This window comes from Notamacropus eugenii, chromosome 1 (assembly GCF_028372415.1).
Source record: "Notamacropus eugenii isolate mMacEug1 chromosome 1, mMacEug1.pri_v2, whole genome shotgun sequence".
In the NCBI taxonomy this organism is placed as follows: domain Eukaryota; kingdom Metazoa; phylum Chordata; class Mammalia; order Diprotodontia; family Macropodidae; genus Notamacropus; species Notamacropus eugenii.
In genome coordinates, this window is record NC_092872.1 from 602660884 (window position 1) to 602678852 (window position 17969).

The following is a 17969-nucleotide window of genomic DNA, read 5'->3' on the forward strand; positions in this document are numbered from 1 at the left end:
GGGATCTACAGATCCCTCTTCAAAGGTTCAGGAGTCTTAAGACCCTTTAAGTTGATGACCACAGGTACTTGCATCATAGCTTTAGAATATCCCTTTGGAATCAGATTCTGCAGCCAGTCACCTAAAGGTGATTGTGGATATCTTCAGTGGTTTTATAATCAGTTTTTGTTTCACTGGCCGTGTCCTCAGAGCATTCAGCTTAATCCATCTCCCTTTAGATGTAGTATGGCCACTATAATTTAGAAAAATCTTCTGTACCATAATATTAATTCTTTAAAGTCAAAAGATTTCAGCAGACTGAATTGTACCGGCTTTCCCTTCTCCAATACATCCTACATATGCCCCATAAACTAATCCTCCTCCAAAACCACTTTCCTGGGGTCCCTCCTATATTCAAAAAGTTTCAATGGCTTTCTATTTTTTTTTTTTACTACTTCAGCAAAAATTCTACTTCTTAATTATTTCTGCCTGTCTTTCAAAGTCTCCATAAATAATCCATGCTATGTATCCAACCTTATTTTTCTCTATGTTCTAACACTCTCCCTTCCACTTTAAACTAGTCTGTTTACTTGTTATCAACATGCCAATGATAACTCCTCCTTCCATGCTTCCACTCATGTTCCTCCCATCAGAAAAGTTTCCCTATTTGTCTTCTCCCTATCTAAATCCTACCCATCATTTAAAGCTCAACCTATATCTCTCTCCTTTATGGAGTCTCCCCTCTTCAATTATTTTTCTGTACTGAATTCACACTGTGTTTAGCGTGCAGATAGTGATTGCTTAATAAATGTTTATTGAACTGGATTATACTGTCTCAAATAATTTAACATTTAATGATATACTAGCTTGTATTCTTTACTATTATTTCAAGCATATTACTCTTGTCTCCCTAACTAGATGAAAAGCTTCTTGAGGGCAAGAACCATGTTCTAAAGTTCTCTATTCCCTTGGTTGACTAGTGTGTATCTAGAGAACTCTTCATGCAAATGTATTCAAATCCTGCTAATATTTTCCCCTTGGGTAAATCAAATGAGCAGCTAAGTGGCATAGTGGATAGAGTCAGACCTGGAGTCAAGAAAACTCATCTTCCTGAGTTCAAATCTGGCCTCAGTCACTTATTAGCTTATGACCATGGGCAAGTCACTTACCCTGTTTACTATCAAACTACTCTAATATCTCTGCCAAGAAAATTCCAAATGGACTCATGAAAAGTCACTCATGACTGAAAAAAACTACTGAATAACAAACCAGTAAAAGTACTTATTGTACTCCTATGCCATCCTAAGGTGTAGCTAGTAGGATAGTTTTGAAGCATTGATTGGAGCACTCACTGCCTTAGGACTCTCAGAGCAATCATTGGTCAGCTTATTACAAATGAGGCAACAAACTTTATTCTTACCTTGTGTTTCAAAAGTCTCATTCTGGAGTTCTTTAGCACTTTCAGCTTCTTCATCTGACTTGAGACTCTGAAAAAATTAATAGAGAAGTGAAGGGAATAAATTAGAGAAAAATGCAGTGTGGCTTAATTGTGGGGAAAGTCTGGTATACAAGGAATTCAGACTTGAACAAATCAATTAAGTGGTTTCAGAGAACAAGAATAAAACTTCAAATCTTTGCCAGTTTTTCTTTTACTATTTATTAAGGGTGCTCTTAGAGCAGGAGTTCTTAAATTTTTGGTATCTTGAACTGAGGGCAGTGAGGTGGCATTGGACTTGGAGTCAGAAAGACTCATCTTCCCAAATTCAAATCTGGCCTCACACACTTCCTAGCTGTGTGACCCTGGGCAGGTCACTTAATCCTGTTTGCCTCAGTTTCCTCATCTGTAAAATGAAAAGGAAATGGCAAATTTCTCCAGTATCTTTGCCAAGAAAACCCCAAATGGGGTTCCTGAAACAAATAAACAACAATGGGGAAGGAACTAGTCAAATACAACTGAACAACAATGAATCATGGACCCTTTGTCAATCTGGTGAGGTCTTAGACCCCTTCTCACAATAATGCTTTTTAAATGTGCAAAATAAAATACATGGGATTACAAAAGAAACCAAACAAACTGAAATACAATGATCAAAATGTTTTTAAGAACCCACCCACGAGAAGTTCATGGACTCCAGGTTAAGAATCCCTGTCTTAGTGCCTCATATTTAACAAGACTTCCCATAGTACATAGTACTCAGAAATTGGCAAATGCTCAAATCAGAGATTGATTTATTATTCTGTTGATTTTCTAGACTGAAGAAAGTGATGGAAAAAATGTTAAAAATTTGTTGTGCACAATCCCCCTCCTCAAAGAGAGCCAATTGTCAAATATTTACTAGCTTCCCCCTGCTTCTATTACTGGAAGTTATGCCCCTCTTAAGTGCTCATGGTTGCACTTAACTCTGTTAGAGACAGCATGTGTAAAGCAACAGGGCCTGGTAAAATACTGGCCTTGGAGACAGAAGAGTGAACCCAGGTATTAACACTTCGTGGAAAGAGGATGCAATTAGGACAACTAGAAAGGGCAGATGTGGAGGCAGTGTGATGCAAAGGAAAGAGCATCCAATTTTGACAGAGAAGCAGTATACAGTGTAATACCAGAGGACCCAGGTTCAAACTGTGTTTGCCACTTCCTAAACTATGTGCCTTTGAGTAAGTTACTTAATTTCTATGGGCCTCAGTTTTCTAATCTAAAAAATGAGGGGATCACACAACAACAGAATCTGACCATACAATGTTCCATACCCATAGTTATCTTCGCCTAAATTACAGAATATTCCTAGTGCTTCTGTAACTTTCTGATGTCAAGACATGGAGGGAATTACTCAAGTTTCCCCAATTAAAATGACCTCTAGTTCCATCATCAAAGCCAGCATGATAGACTAGGTCAGTGCTAATCTGCTACAATTTGGCATTTCTTATATTCCACTGCTGGTATAGGAATAACACTAGTTAATAAAATACAACTTATCTTTTCAGCATATTCATAGCTCTATGATAATTCCCTCAGGGACAGAGACTGAGGACCTCTGACACCCAATCTAGTACTCTTTCCACTCTACCACACTGCCCTTAACTGGATCAGCATATGAGAACAATTCAGGTGGATTTGGAAGGATATGAATTACTCACTTTGCCAGTTAAAAGCCAAAGGCAGTGACAAATGTCTGGTGCTCATTCATAAGTACATGTACATGTCCTCATGTGTTCTAGATGATCAAAGCATGGAGAGTCCAGCCCCCTGTTTTAAAATTACTTGCTATGAAACTGTAACCATCAGGGATTCCCACCTCCACTTCTTCATGTGGGTCGTGATTCTACAAGGAGTGAAAGTTGAGATTTTCACCCAGTCCTAAAAAGAAGTGAGCAGTCAGACAATTCACAGCAGAACTTTCACTGTCTCCCTGATCCCCAGCTATAATGGGGGGTCTCTGGCTGCTGTGACATCATCACTGATAACACTGAGGCATGATTAGCCCAATACAGAGTAACTAGGGAGAAGGAAGAACTACCTAACGGAACCTACCTCAACACTCTCCAGAGAGGTTGAGCACCTCAGTGGGCTTTTCACATTGGCATTTATTTGCTGTTCTTGCAAAAACTTGTTTTCACTCTCAGGATTTTGCACCTCAGGTCGGGACCGACGACCATACCACTTGGCTCCATTCACATACTTTGGCTGAACTTCAGCTGGCTCAGCTAGGAAGAAAGATCAGGAAACTTGAGAAATATTTTTTAAAAGGGAATAAAAAGCATCTGAGCCTAAACATTCTCAGATAATGTTAAAGTCTCTTCTTAGGAAAGGAGCAAAATAAAAACAAAAAACCTTCAAAATAGGACATACTGGCTGATCTCCAGTGGTCAGTCCATCAATGTGTCATTCTGTTGATGTATTTTAATAGTCTTCTAATTCTCAAATAGAGAAAATGACATATAACTTTAGAAGCCTGCCAACAGCTTATTATTCATTTACTTTACATTTTAAAGCTAAATTTCTTTTTTTTTTTAATTAAATTTATTTATTTAACTTTTAACATTCATTTTCACAAAATTTTGGGTTACAAATTTTCTCCCCTTTTATCCCCTCCCCCCCAAACACCAAGCATTCTAATTGCCCCTATGACCAATCTGCTCTCTCTTCTATCATCCCTCTCTGCCCTTGTCTCCGTCTTCTCTTTTGTCCTGTAGGGCCAGATAGCTTTCTATACCCCTTTACCTGTATTTCTTATTTCCTAGTGGCAAGAACATTACTCGACAGTTGATCCTAACACTTTGAGTTCCACCTTCTTTACCTCCCTCCCTCTCCACCCCTTCCCTTTGGAAAGCAAGCAATTCAATATAGGCCAAATCTGTGTAGTTTTGCAAATGACTTCCATAATAGTTGTGTTGTATAGGACTAACTATATTTCCCTCCATCCTATCCTGTCCCCCATTACTTCTATTCTCTTTTAATCCTATCCCTCCCCATGAGTGTCAACCTCGAATTGCACTCTCCTCCCCATGCCCTCCCTTCTATCATCCCCCCCCCGCTTGTCCCCTTATCCCCCACTTTCCTGTATTGTGAGATAGGTTTTCCTACCAAAATGAGTGTGCATTTTATTCTTTCCTTTAGTGGAATGTGATGAGAGTAGACCTCATGTTTTTCTCTCACCTCCCCTCTTTATCCCTCCACTAATGAGTCTTTTGCTAGCCTCTTTTATGAGAGATAATTTGCCCCATTCAATTTCTCCCTTTCTCCTCCCAATATATTTCTCTCTCACTGCTTGATTTCATTTTTTTTTTTAAGATATGATCCCATCCTCTTCAATTCACTCTGTGCACTCTGTCTCTATGTATGTGTGCGTGTGTGCATGTGTGTGTGTGTAATCCCACCCAGTACCCAGATACTGAAATGTTTCAAGAGTTACAAATATTGTCTTTCCATGTAGGAATGTAAACAGTTCAGCTTTAGTAAGTCCCTTAGGACTTCTCTTTGCTGTTCACCTTTTCATGGTTCTCTTCATTCTTGTGTTTGAAAGTCAAATTTTCTTTTCAGCTCTGGTCTTTTCATCAAGAAAATTTGAAAATCCTCTATTTCATTGAAAGACCTAAAGCTAAATTTCGAGGCTATGAGATCAAGGGAATATAGGTCAGGATTGGCTCCAAAATAGTAGTAACACACTAATTTGTTCCAACAAATGGTTAAATAAGTTCCTTTGAAATTTAGCAGCAAGCATGTCAGAAAAGAGCTCAGGATTTGCTTTGTGGGGTTTCTGGTGATGCCTAGAATCCTGTGTGCCTAACCCTAATTGATTTCACCTAAAACTGTCAGAGCCAGAATTTGTTGTTGTTTAGTCAGGTCTAATTCTTTGTGATGCTATTTTGAGTTTTCTTGGTAAAGATAGCGGAGTGGTTTGCCATTTCCTTCTCTAGCTCATTTTATAGATGAAGAACTAAGATAAACAGAGTTAAGTGACTTGCCCAGGGTCACACAGCTAGTAAGACTCTGAGGTTAGATTTGAACTCAGGAAGATACATCTTCCTAATTCCAGGCCGAACACTCTATCCACTGAGTCACCCTGTTGTCCTTGGCCAGAGTTTACTTCAACCCAACTGCAGCAAAGATATGGAATGGAGAAGAAACATAGGAAAGAGGGAAATCTATCCACATAAGAGAAGACAAATTTTATGGATTTGAGAAAAATGAGGAAATAATGGGGGGGGCACTTTGAGGAAGAGGGGCAGGGCAGGGTGAAGACTAGGTTAGTAGGACATCTAAACATATTTGGTCAAATACTTATCTAGACTTCCCTATTAGATGGGCAAGATCCTTATGATCACTAAGTGCTGGAAATGTTTTGTTTTTTTTTTAAAAATCTAATAGTGTCCTCCAGGAATCTAACAGGGACAACGTGATAGGAACACAAATAAGTATGACACCTGACAGGAGCATTATACAAATATGGAAACTAGATACTACAAGATGTAAGAAGTGGAACCAGGACTCAAACTCAGAACCTCAGACCCCAGAGCTGGTGGTCTTCTATTATGCCACATTCCCATGAAAAGAGGCAAAGAAGACCCAAAGTCTTCTAATAAAATTGCAGGATGTGTAGATTACTTTCACTTGGGGAATTAGGCAGTGTTTCATGAAGGAAAAAGCTCTTGTAAGAAAGAAACACATTTCCAAAAGGTAGAGATGTGGAGAGAGTGGCTTCCAAACATGAGGGAGGTTGGGATGAGAGTTGGGAAGAGCTTAGGCTAGTGTTGATGGAATATAGGGTTATTTAAGAGGAGTAATAGGAAACAAGACTGGTATGGTAGATTACAGCCAGGTTGTAGGCCTTAATTACTGAGCTAATGCTATGGATTACCTGTGTGACCTCAGTCAAATCATTTACTTTGGGTTTGTTTTTTTTTAACCTTACAAGTAATGGGGAACAAATCCTTTTGAGCAAGGCCATGACATGGTCAGGCTATCCAATGGTATCAACCTTTTGGAAGATATAAGTGGATTTGACTTTAGATGCCAGGAAAAAAAAGATAGCTAACAGATTATTTTCAAATGTGGTGAAATTCTTTATGCTTATTTTGTTGTAGAAGTTCCTTATATGAGTAAGACGAATTATAGTTTAATTTAATTAAAAGGAAGTCAGATGCAAGGTGTAGGAGGCCCATGGGAAAGAAAATTGAGGACAGTGTTACACAAGGCCCTTATGAATCACCAAATATACTAGAGAAATTGACTTGTTGGGCAATCTAATTTTGGCAATACATTCAATTTTGTTCCCTAGTAATGAATTTCTAAAGTCTGAAGCATTAGTACTTCTGCAACTGGAGAATAATCTATTATCTAAAACATCACACGGCAAGCCAGGTTTTTTTATGCTTTTTTGTTTCAATTTTCTTCCCTTAATTTCATTTCCTTGTTCCTATTTAGTTTGTTCTCTAGCCCTGCCCATACTTTCCAGCCAGTCAATTATCTTCTTATGATAATGAGTCGCCCAGAAAAACCCACATATTTTTCATAGCATTTCAAACTCGATCTCATCAGAATAGTACAGAAAAATATCACCTCCCTCTTTCATGGCCAGATGTTCTTGAAAAATGAGAGGCAGCTGGGGTAATAACAGAGTGCTGGACTTAAGAATGAGAAGATATAGGTTAAAATCCTCTCTCTGTTTCTTGATAGCTGCATGAACTTAAGACCAAACATTTAATCTCTCTGTGTCTCAATTTGTTATCTGTAAAATGAAGGAGTTAGATCAGGTGATCTCTAAAGTCCCTTTCAACTCTAAATCAATGTTAATATACATCACTTTAGTGTGCATGACCACACAAGAGAACAGAGAAAGAACAAGCTGTAGAGGAGGTAATTTTACCATATTCTCAATTGTTAGACCATAACTGAATTTTAAATGTGAAAAGAACAATAGAGACCATAACAGCTGCATGCTTCATCTGACATATTAGGAAATGAAGGCTCAGAGAGATAAAGAGGACTAAGGTCACACAGCAAGTAAGTATTGTGAGTAGCAAAGACGAGACTAGAGCTCCAGTCTCCTAACAGAACCTGGTCCTTTCGAAAAAAATGATCTTTTTTTTCCAGTTATGAAACATTCATCTTTTTCTCCCTCCCACTTCCCTCTACCAGGAAGGAAGGAAGGAAGGAAGGAAGGAAGGAAGGAAGGAAGGAAGGAAGGAAGGAAGGAAGGAAGGAAGGAAGGAAGGAAGGAAGGAAGGAAGCAAGGAAGGAAAGAAGGGAAGGGAAGGAGGGAGGGAGGGAAGGAAGGAAGGAAGGAAGGAAGAAAGGAAGGAGAGAGGGAGAGAAGGAGAGAGGGAGGGAGGGAAGAAAGAAGGGAGAAAGGGAAGGAACAAATGAATTAACTCCTTTATCACCTAAGCAGTTAAACAAAAAAAGTTCCTACATTAGTCATGTCCAAAAATATACTTCTTATTATCTATCAATCAAAATTTGATCCTTTTCCATCTGTGACACTACCTTCATTTGGATATGTGTGTGCATGTGTACATGAACGCATGTGTAATATAATATGCAACGTTGCTTCAACTGCAGGGATAATCTTCCTGACAAAGAGTGCTAGACTTGGGCTCTACTCCCTCCTCTGACACTTACTAGATATTTTTAAGCCTCAGTTTCTTTAACTGTAAAACAGGAATAATAATACCTATAGTGCTTATCTCTCAAAGTTGCTGTGAGGATCAAATGAGATAATTTATGTTAAATACTTTTGAGATAATTTATATAAAATACTTTGAAAATTTAAGACACTAAATAAACTATTGCCATACAATACACACCCCTTAGTTTTCTAAGCTTTAGAGTAATTTTCTATCTCTTCATCGAGGTACAAAATAATGGCAGAAAGTAAAGGGAATGAAAGATAAGAGAACAGAAAAGGTACAGAGAGGGTGGGGAGGAGGCAGGACAGTTTCTTAAGGAGTGGGCTAGAAGGGGTGGATGCTGGGAGTACAAAAAACATGCTAAAAGGATGTGAAGGGTAAGGGAAGTAAAAGACCAAGGACAAGGTACAGAAGATGGGAAGACCAAGAAGTCATAGAGGAGATGAGCAGCGGGGTCAAAAGTCAAAGAAAGAAGGAACTTTGGAGAAAATACACTATAGCTCTGGAGAGGGAAGCCTGGTACATCTTTACCACATATATGCATTGAGTTTTGGTTTTTCATTTTTAACCCTGACTTGTAGAAATAATTTCAAATCTGGCCTAGAATTAAGCAGGAGTTCAGCAGGAATACCTGTGTGAATGGGGACACAGAGTCTAGTGCAGGGAAATTCATCCTCAGCTGGTTTGAGAGGTGGAGTATCAGGCTCTGCATTCGAGCCACTTAACTGTGGATAATTTTGAAAATCTAGACAAACCACAAAAAAAAAAAAAAAATTCAGGAACAAGGTAGATTATAATAGTGATAGCAATATACCTCTGAAGTTTAGGTCTTCCCATCCCTTGAAAATTCTACCACCCCATCAAACTACCATCCTATGTCTCTTTTTCTTTTCATTGCTAAATTCCTAGTAATAGTAGTCTAATCTGTCTGCCTCTACTTCCTCTACTTCTTAACTCACTTATTTCTCAACTCCTGGCAATCTGGCTTCTGGCCCCCACAAATTCTATCAATCAATAAGTACTTATTAACTCCTGCTATGTAGTAGGTCCTATGCTGGGCTCTCAGGATACACACATAAAAAAATTGAAAACAGTCTCTACCATCAGGAACCTAACAGGTTGGGGAGGCACGTACACTAGACTGAAACTGCTCTGTCAAAAGATATCTGTGATCTCTTAATTGCCATATGTGATGACCTGTTCTCAATCCATGTTGTCCTTGACCTCTGTGTAGCTTTTGGCCTCACAGAATCCAGCCATATATCACTTTACTCATAGGCTGAACCTCACATTGTGTTCCTTTCAGCCCTGGAATTTCTGGCCTGCCTCACCTCACCCCTCTGTGCCCTGCTTGATGAATATCTAGATGGTCTACTCACTAGAAGGCGCAAGCAATGGATCACTTCCTCCTTTGTCATCTTCTTGCTAGCCATCTTGCTGCCAACCTTCATACCTCCTGGCTATCCCTCAAAACCCAACTGGAATGCTACCTTCAAAAATTCTTTCCATGATCCCAGCACCTTTTACACTTCCATTCTAGACTGTGAACTCCAGGAGGGAAGGGTCAGTGTCTTATCTATCTATATATCTATATCTCCCTCAGGACCTAGCCCAGCACTTTGCATGTAGCATATGTTTCAAAATGTTTATTTAATGGAACTGATTATGATGCAATTTCCATATCAGGGCACTCCCTTATTCTTCTTTCATCACTCTAGATCATGCCTTCCTTACTCCAAGATGGTGCCACACTGCAGCACTTGGTAAGGAAATGAATTTGCTTTTCCCAGACTTCCTGTTAACAAATCATGTACCTAACTTCCTATCTTCCTTCCCATACCACATGAATATTAGGGAAAGAAATACAAATTGATTTTCATTATTCTTCTCAGTATCCCTATCAGATGGCAGTATATATTGTGTATATTATGACAAATAGTTCCCAGATTGAAGAATTAAGGCACAAAGATATCAAATGACTTACTTCAAGTCACATAGCTATTCAGCGTTACGGCCAAGATTAAAATCAAGGACACCAGATCCAGAGGTCCATGATGTCTCTCTAACAGATTACATTATTCTAGAACTTGGATCATGACAAGTATTTGCAATAAAGGGAGTGAAGCAGAGTAAGGATTAACCACACAACGAAGGAATGACATTGAGTGTAATTTCATTTAAACTCTTATTTACTGTCAAGATATTAGAAGACACTCTATTATCCAGAGTTAAGGTCCAGAAAGCAAGCTGTGCCCTGAGCTTGGCGTAACAACAATCCTTTGCACTCACCCTCTGGATGATCTCAGACACAGCAAAATCCCAGAATTGTTTCATTTAATTACTACATTGCTTTGACCAGCACCAGGTGTTCTCTGAGCTCGGACAAGTTCTGGTCATGAAGCCTTGCTATGAATCACACTTGTCCCATTAATGCTGTTACCCCTCATTGTCAGGGTTACAACTCACAGTCAAAGGTATAAGAATTAAGATCTCCTCGCACTGCCTCAGGTTCCTCCCACTGGGGGTGGGGCTTCAACACAAGAGTCCTTGCTTGCAAACCATTTCTCTCTGAAATTAAATTTCTGTTTAATTCTTGAGTCTCCTGTCTCTAGCCTGCTCTGTTTGGCTGCAGCCACCCACAGGTTAGAGGCTGGTTCTGTCTGATTGACATTACCAACCTGGTCAGTTTCCAAATGTCTGAAATTGGTTACTATTGTAGGAACCTCTCAAAATCAGAGATTCTCAAGGCTGGAAGGGACCTCAGAGAACATTTAGTCTAATCTCTACTTGAACAAGAATCTACCTTACAATTTTATTTAGATTCCAAGATTAAGAAGATTAGAATTCTTCTGTACTCTGCTCTGGTTAGACCACTGTTGGCACCACACTTCAGGAAGAAAACTGATGAGCTATAGAATCCAAAGGGGGTAACAGAGATGGAAAAGCTAATAGTCAATGATAGTGAAAAACATTTCTTAAGCACCCACTTTTGCACTGGGAATACCAAAAGAGGCAAAAGACAGACCCTGGTCTCAATGAGCTCACAGTCTAATCAGAGAAGGGCCTCAAGGTCATGTCATCTGAGGATTCTGTGAAAGCACTGCAGAAGTTTATCCTTGAGAAAACTCTACAAGGTTTGGGGGGCACAATATCTAATTTTCAGATATCTAAAAGATTTTCATCTGGATTGAAGATAAGGCGTGTTCTGTTTGACTCCACAAGGGACAGCAATGGATAGAAGTTACAAAGGGGTAAAATTAGGTTTGAAGAAAGGAGAAAGTTCTTTGAGAGGCAGAAGATGTCTCCTCATTGGACATCTTCAAGCAGAGGTTGGATGACCACTTATTGGGTATGCTGTAATAAACGTTCTTTTTTGGGGTATGGGTTGGACTAGACAGCCACTAGTCTATCCTTTATGATCCATAATGAGGAGCTATCCAGCCTTTATTTGAAGATTCCTAATGATGGCAAACTCACTGATTCCCTAGGCAGCTCACTGCACTTGAGAACATCTCAAATGGTTATGAAATTTTTCCTTATATCAAATCTAAGCTTTCTCCTTGCATCTTCTTTCTATTATTCTCAGTTGTTTTCTCTGAAGCCAAGCAGAACAAGGGAAATCTTTCAGCCTTTGGATGTTAGCCCTTGGAGAAAGCAATCATACTCTTTCAAGTCTTCTGCCTGAAACAGCAGAAGGAAAATGAACCTCACTGTAATTTAGAACATACAGGGCGTGAAGAATCATTGTCTCTTTCAAAATCAGGGCAGCCTGAAACAGACAGGCTAAGAATTTGCCAAGGCCACAATTTATCAACAGAGAAGTCAGCATTTTGATTTTTTGGATTTCTATTAAGGGCATTCTGCCATGTTGCCCCTCAGAAATCATATCATATAACTATATACCATTTTACCTCAGAAGCAAATAAACTCCAGCCAACTCCTGTAATAAAGTAGGTCAGTGTACCCCATATTTGGTTATATTATAAGCTGGATCATCTCCCTACCACAAATGCATATTAAAACATATAGTATTACTCTAATCTGAACATGGGAAACTCCTAAGAATGGTCCTATCTGACCCTTACCAAGACTAGAATCCTCACAGTGTTCTACTGAATGACTTAAAATGTCTACATTGTCAACTAAAGAGCCAGCATCCCTCTTCTGGTATTGCGGTGGTGAGTCCATTGTAAACTGTTGAATAGTCATTCCAAATCCATTATTTCATTCAATCCTCACAGCAATCCTTTGAGGTACATCGGGAAAGTATTCCTATTTTGTGGGTAAAGAAACTGAAAAATACAGAAGTTATGCCTTGCCTACAGTCACACAACACAACTTGTCAGGGATATCTAAGGAAACAGAACAAAGATTTCCTGTACCCCACGGCCGTGCTCTTTCTTTAAGACACCATGCCCTCAAAAGGCAACAACACAGAATGAAAACAAGCCAGATACAAATTGGAGCACATTCTCACCTGATTCCAAGTAGCTACTATCTTCATCAGAGGTGCTGACATCGATATCCGATGACAGAATAGCCACAAACCCTTCTTTAAATTCTTCAAAGTTTACCTGGGAAAATTTTAAGAATGGAAGAAAATCTTTTCAGCACCTTAAAGAAACCATCAGGATAGAATACTCTTAATTATCTGATGTTTTTCCTCCCTATTGTAGTTTGCATCTGTTGAAAATAACCCACAGAGCATTACAGGGTAGATATAGGACATGGCATTTTACATCACGAACAACACATGCGGGGGCAAATTTTTTTCCTTCTCTTTTCTCTTCAGATTAATCATTTGAGTAAATTTTTAAACTCATAGGATTTTAGACCTGAAAAGGAACCCAAGAGATCTTCTAGTCTAAACTTCCCCTCCCCACTCAGTCAGTAACAGAGCCAAGATTAGAATTCAGGTCTTCTGACTGATAGTTCTGCCTTTTGAATGTGTTTTCAAATTCAATAGTTTCTCAGTATCTGGTCAACCAAAACCTCCCATGAGTAGAACTACAGAATTTTTCCTCAGAACTGTGATGTATTCATTCTTTTTTTAAACATCGTAAAATTTTAAACCTATTAACTGTAAGATGTGAATCATTAGATCAATATACGAAACAAAGAATAAAAGATAGTACATAAATCTGAGCATTTAATAAAATAGAACCAAACAAGTGAGTAAACAAAAGATGTCTGTTCTGTATCTTTTCCTATATCTATAACAGTAGTCAATGTGTTCTGCTATCACTTTATATCACTTCATTTGTCTTTCCATTCTTCTTATATTTTTATATTTATTTTTATAGGGCTATAATAATATATTATGTAATTATTAACCATTTAATAGCTCAGAGAGAAACTTCCTCCCAAGGTTTCATTCTCCTGATTGGTGATTGCTTCTACCAGCCCCCCATTTTAGGAAAGGTCCACCTATGTTTCTCTTCAATCCCTCTTTTTCTAATGACCTCCTTCATGGCATCTTCACCAACAGTCTTGCCCCCCACGCCTAATGCTTTTGCATACACATTTTCCCCTACCACCTCTACCTCCCCTCCTCCTTCCCTGCCCTCTAGACACCATGAAACATGATCAAATCAACTCTACCGTTAATCCTGCCTGGAACACAAATCTACTTTCTTAATGCGCTATTCACTTTCCCTATAACTTTTTTAAGCCAAAGTACTGACAGTACTCCCTGGATAATCACTCCCCCAAGTGCTTAATAAACGTTTTTTCATTCATTCAGTAATAAAATGTTTATATAGTGTTAAGATTTGCAAAGTGCTTTCTTCACCACAATTTTGTGCAGTAGTGAAAGTATTACTATCCTTATCTTACAGATAATTTTACATTTGATTTAACCCCTATAATTTTAACCTTTACATTGTATTTAATCTTGAGGTAACTTCCTACCAATTGTAAAGAGGCTGTGTTCTGCATGGGTTGAGAGCAGTCCCACCCTAGGAAGCCCCCTTAGTTAACATAAATCACAGATTTTTCAGGGTATAAGAGGTAAAATGACTGCCTAACATTATACAACTTTGTGGCAGGATTCAAACCCAGGTCTCCTGACTTCAAAGACAAATGAAAAATAGGCTCTGTGTTCAAGGAGCTTATATTGGGAGGATACAAAATATTCACAAACATGTAAATACAAGTTTATTTGAGGAGGGAGGGGAAGGGACATGCAGAGAGAAAGCACATTATTAATCAGGGAAATCAGCAAAGGCTTCCTGTAGTGATATTATAATAGCTGGATCTAAAGGAAGCTAGGGATTCTAGGCATCAGAAACGATGAGAAGGTATATCTCAGGTATGGGGGAAAATCCACACAGAGACATTAAGCTGAGAAAAGGAATGCCAATTTCACTGAAAAGCAAATAAGCCTGTTCAGCTAGAAATTAGAGATACTATGAAGAACTTTAAAAGCCAAAGAGTGTAATCAACCCCAGAACCAATGAAAGAAGCTGAAAAGAGGGGACGATCGCCGCTCTCTTAACTTCAGGGGCATGATGAAGTCCAATCCAAAGGAACACAACAGGGACAAAATGAAGAGATATGGGGCCCCTTTCAATAGAAGCTTTGAGGGCAGTCTTTTGCTACATCCTCCAGGCCTCCAAACAGAGAAGAGTAGAGGGTAATGAGAGTGCCAATGATTTATGAGTGCCAAGACAGATTCAGTCTCCCAGGATGGTGAATTTCCTGATGAGATTCCCAGGGGTCCTATCCAATCTATTGCTAAGTCTTACTGATCAGAGAATTGTGGATGCACCAAACCAGATTAAAATGTGGGACATATACTTCCAATACATGTAAAAACAATTTTTTACATTTGTTTTTTAAAAGTTTGAGTTCCAAATTCTCTCTTTCTCCACTGTCCCTCCTTAAGAAGGCAAACAATTTTGTATTGATAATACATATACAGTCACACAAAACATATTTCCAATTAGCCATGTTGCAAAGACCCCTCCCCCCCAAAAAAGAAGAGAAAATGAAAAAAAATAAGAAAAATAAATAAGTTCTTAAAAAAGGTTTCAATCTGCATTCAGACTCCATCAGTTCTTTCTCTGGAAACAGACATCTTTTTTCATCATAAGTCCTTCAGCACTGTCTTCAATCACTATAGTGCTGAGAAGAGCTGTTAGTAAGTAAATTCCCAGTTGCTCATAGTACAATAAAGAACGCAAAGCACTTTGTAAATTTTTTAAAGCATTGTATAAATGTCAGGCATTATAATAGTGAAATAATTAAGTAGATTTTTATGATCTCCCTCATTTAGAAGTTCTTTTCAACAAAACAAATGGAAAAATACATAAAGCAATTCTTAAATGTTTACTATATTCCAGATTTCACCGGGGAATACAAATACAAGAAAAAAACAGTATCTGGCCTTAAGGAGCTTACATTCTAAGGGAGCTAAACAAGATATGAAGGCTGCCTGGGGGCAACACAGAAAAGTAGGAGAGTTATGTGCTGGGTCCCAGGTGTGAAGTCAGCTTGGATGTCATGGGTACTTCCTCAAGTGGAAGAGGACTCACTCTTTGGAGGAGGCTGTTAGGAGTGGAGGTGTTTCCAGCACAACAAGACTGCTGGTGGAGGTGGAGATGGAGGTGGAAGTGGAGATAAAGTCCTCAGGTAAGGCTGGGCCTACTTTGAAGAGATGCAGATCCCAGCCCATTCATGCCCACTCATGTTGTTCAGCTATATCAATAGTTTCCCATGAGTTCACACAAAGGTTCCACTTAGAATCTAATGTACTGCATGCCTTCCTCAACTTCTCTTGACCCCAAAAGGATTATCAAAGGAGGGTATGGGGTCTCAGCTATTATCACTAATATTGCAGATGAGGAAACCAATCCTCAAAGAGGCTTATCTTGCCGATGGTCATAGAACTAGTAAGGATGTTTCAAAGTCAAGAACTGCAATTAGGAAGACCTGAATTTAAATCCAGTCTCTGGCACTTATTAGCTCTGCAACCCTGGGCAAATCACTTCAGTTCTGTTTGTCTCAGGTTCCTCACCTGTAAAATGAGGATATAATAGCACCTACCTCTCAGAGTTTTTGTGAGGATTAAATGAGATAATAATAGTGAAGTTCTCAGCTTAGTGCTTGGTACATAATAAGCACTACATAAATGTTAGCTGGGGGTGGGAAAGGGAAAGGGTCAGTAAAGACCCTTAGTATGCGTTCAGAGCATTGCAAGTAGACCATTTTGACCTAGACCACTTTGGCTAGAAAGCAGAGGTCATTTGTAGCATTAGACAAAGCTTTTAGTTTGGGTTGTGAAGGGTCTTCAACACAGGGCTAAGGTATCTCAACTTAATTCAACAGGCAGGATGAAGTCAAGCAAGATTTTGAGCAGGAGAATAATGTAATGAGAGCTGTGAATGAGGATCAGGCTGCAATACACAAAATGAACTGGAGGGAAGAGTGCTATTCAGATTGGAGTCTCATTAGAAAAGCCACCTACTATGAAGCTATTTCCATTGCTTAGGGACTTATCTCTTAATGGAGAATTTTTTGCTTAGCCCAGGTGATGAGACATTCAAACACAGAAGAAAGAAGCTGACTTGTTTACTCCTGCTAAATCAACAAGATGGTATTGAAAAAACAAAATACATGGAAATTCCCCAAAGGACGTCACAGGAATTTCAGGGCACATTAATTTGCTGGCTAAGAACCAACCCTTGTTAGTGTTTCATTAATAGGAAGTAGAAATGAAAAACAAGCACTCTCCACATTTACAGAAAAACTCGCCAACCCATGAATTAGTAATTTTGTTCCTTTGGCGCAATTTATGTCTTCCAAAACTGCAACATTTTCATTTGTGCGGTACCTAGACATTCAGATCTTTACTCCTCTGTGCTTTTGGGGACATTTCACAAATTTCTGTAGCCAAAGACAGTCAGGGCCTGATGGCTATACTTCTAGTGATGAGCTTCTCTAACACTTAGCTAAGCTGATTTTCAGGTAACAAAACTGATCCCCAGGCACTCAAAACCTCAGTGGTAAATTAGGCACAACCTGCGAGAGCTTGAGTCCTGCTGGCTTCTCTTCAAGAGCTCAGTTTTACCCCCAAGACTGATGGAAGCATCAGAAAAGGAGATTAGTGGAAAATTGTTTTTTGAACAAGAAAAAAAAAAGCCTAAAAGGGAAGTAGAATCCCAGTACATCTGCAGCTCCAAATCTCATCTACATCCCTAGCCCTCAGCACAACTAACCTTGAAATCTCCCCTATATCTCAATCGTTAAGTTTGGGCTACAGAGCTGAAATGGCCAACAGGGCTTTTTCCCTTCTAGGTGCTGTAATGCAATAAGATAGGACCTGCCTCTGAAGACTAAAGTAGATAGGGACAGAGATGGGGAAAGGTAAATCAATCTGATTTCACTGACATGGGGAACTCCCAGATGAGGGAATTTCCTCTACCAGGGAAGTTCAGCACCATAATTTAAGAGAACTGCCTAGAGTAGTATAAAATTCAAAAAGAAATTGGAGCCATTATTAATCCATGCATAAGGATCTTTGTGAGCTGCATACATATATACATGCAAATACATAACACATATACATACATATATATAGCAAAGCTCAAAGAAATGAGGTATGCCTCTGTATGCACACACAGCAAACACATAAACATAGGCCTGTGTGTGTGTGTAAATATATTACACACACACACATACATATATCTATGAACCTATAAACACACACAGGCATATCTTGGTTTTTTTAGCTTTACTTTATTGCATTTTAGAGGCATTATTTTTTACAAATTTAAGACTTGTGGCAACCCTACATCAAACAAATCTATCAGCTCCCTTTTTTCCAACGCATCCTACAAATTTTTCATTTTTATTATATGTTATGG

The 17969-nt window shown here is 38.9% G+C and overlaps 1 protein-coding gene across 7 annotated transcripts in view; it reads right to left on the reverse strand.

The window, feature by feature from the left end:
- Nucleotides 1-17969, reverse strand: part of NINL (ninein like) — a 174726-nt gene that overhangs the window by 96683 nt on the left and 60074 nt on the right. For 5 of the 7 annotated variants that reach the window (XM_072634654.1, XM_072634650.1, XM_072634653.1 and 2 more), the window contains exons 4-7: nucleotides 12581-12677; nucleotides 8735-8848; nucleotides 3506-3678; nucleotides 1400-1466 (exon numbers count right to left, since the gene is read on the reverse strand). In XM_072634654.1, coding sequence (XP_072490755.1) covers nucleotides 1400-1466; nucleotides 3506-3678; nucleotides 8735-8848; nucleotides 12581-12677 — 451 coding nt within the window. The remainder of the gene's footprint in view (nucleotides 1-1399; nucleotides 1467-3505; nucleotides 3679-8734; nucleotides 8849-12580; nucleotides 12678-17969) is intronic. The other 2 variants (XM_072634652.1, XM_072634651.1) reach the window with 1 other exon arrangement.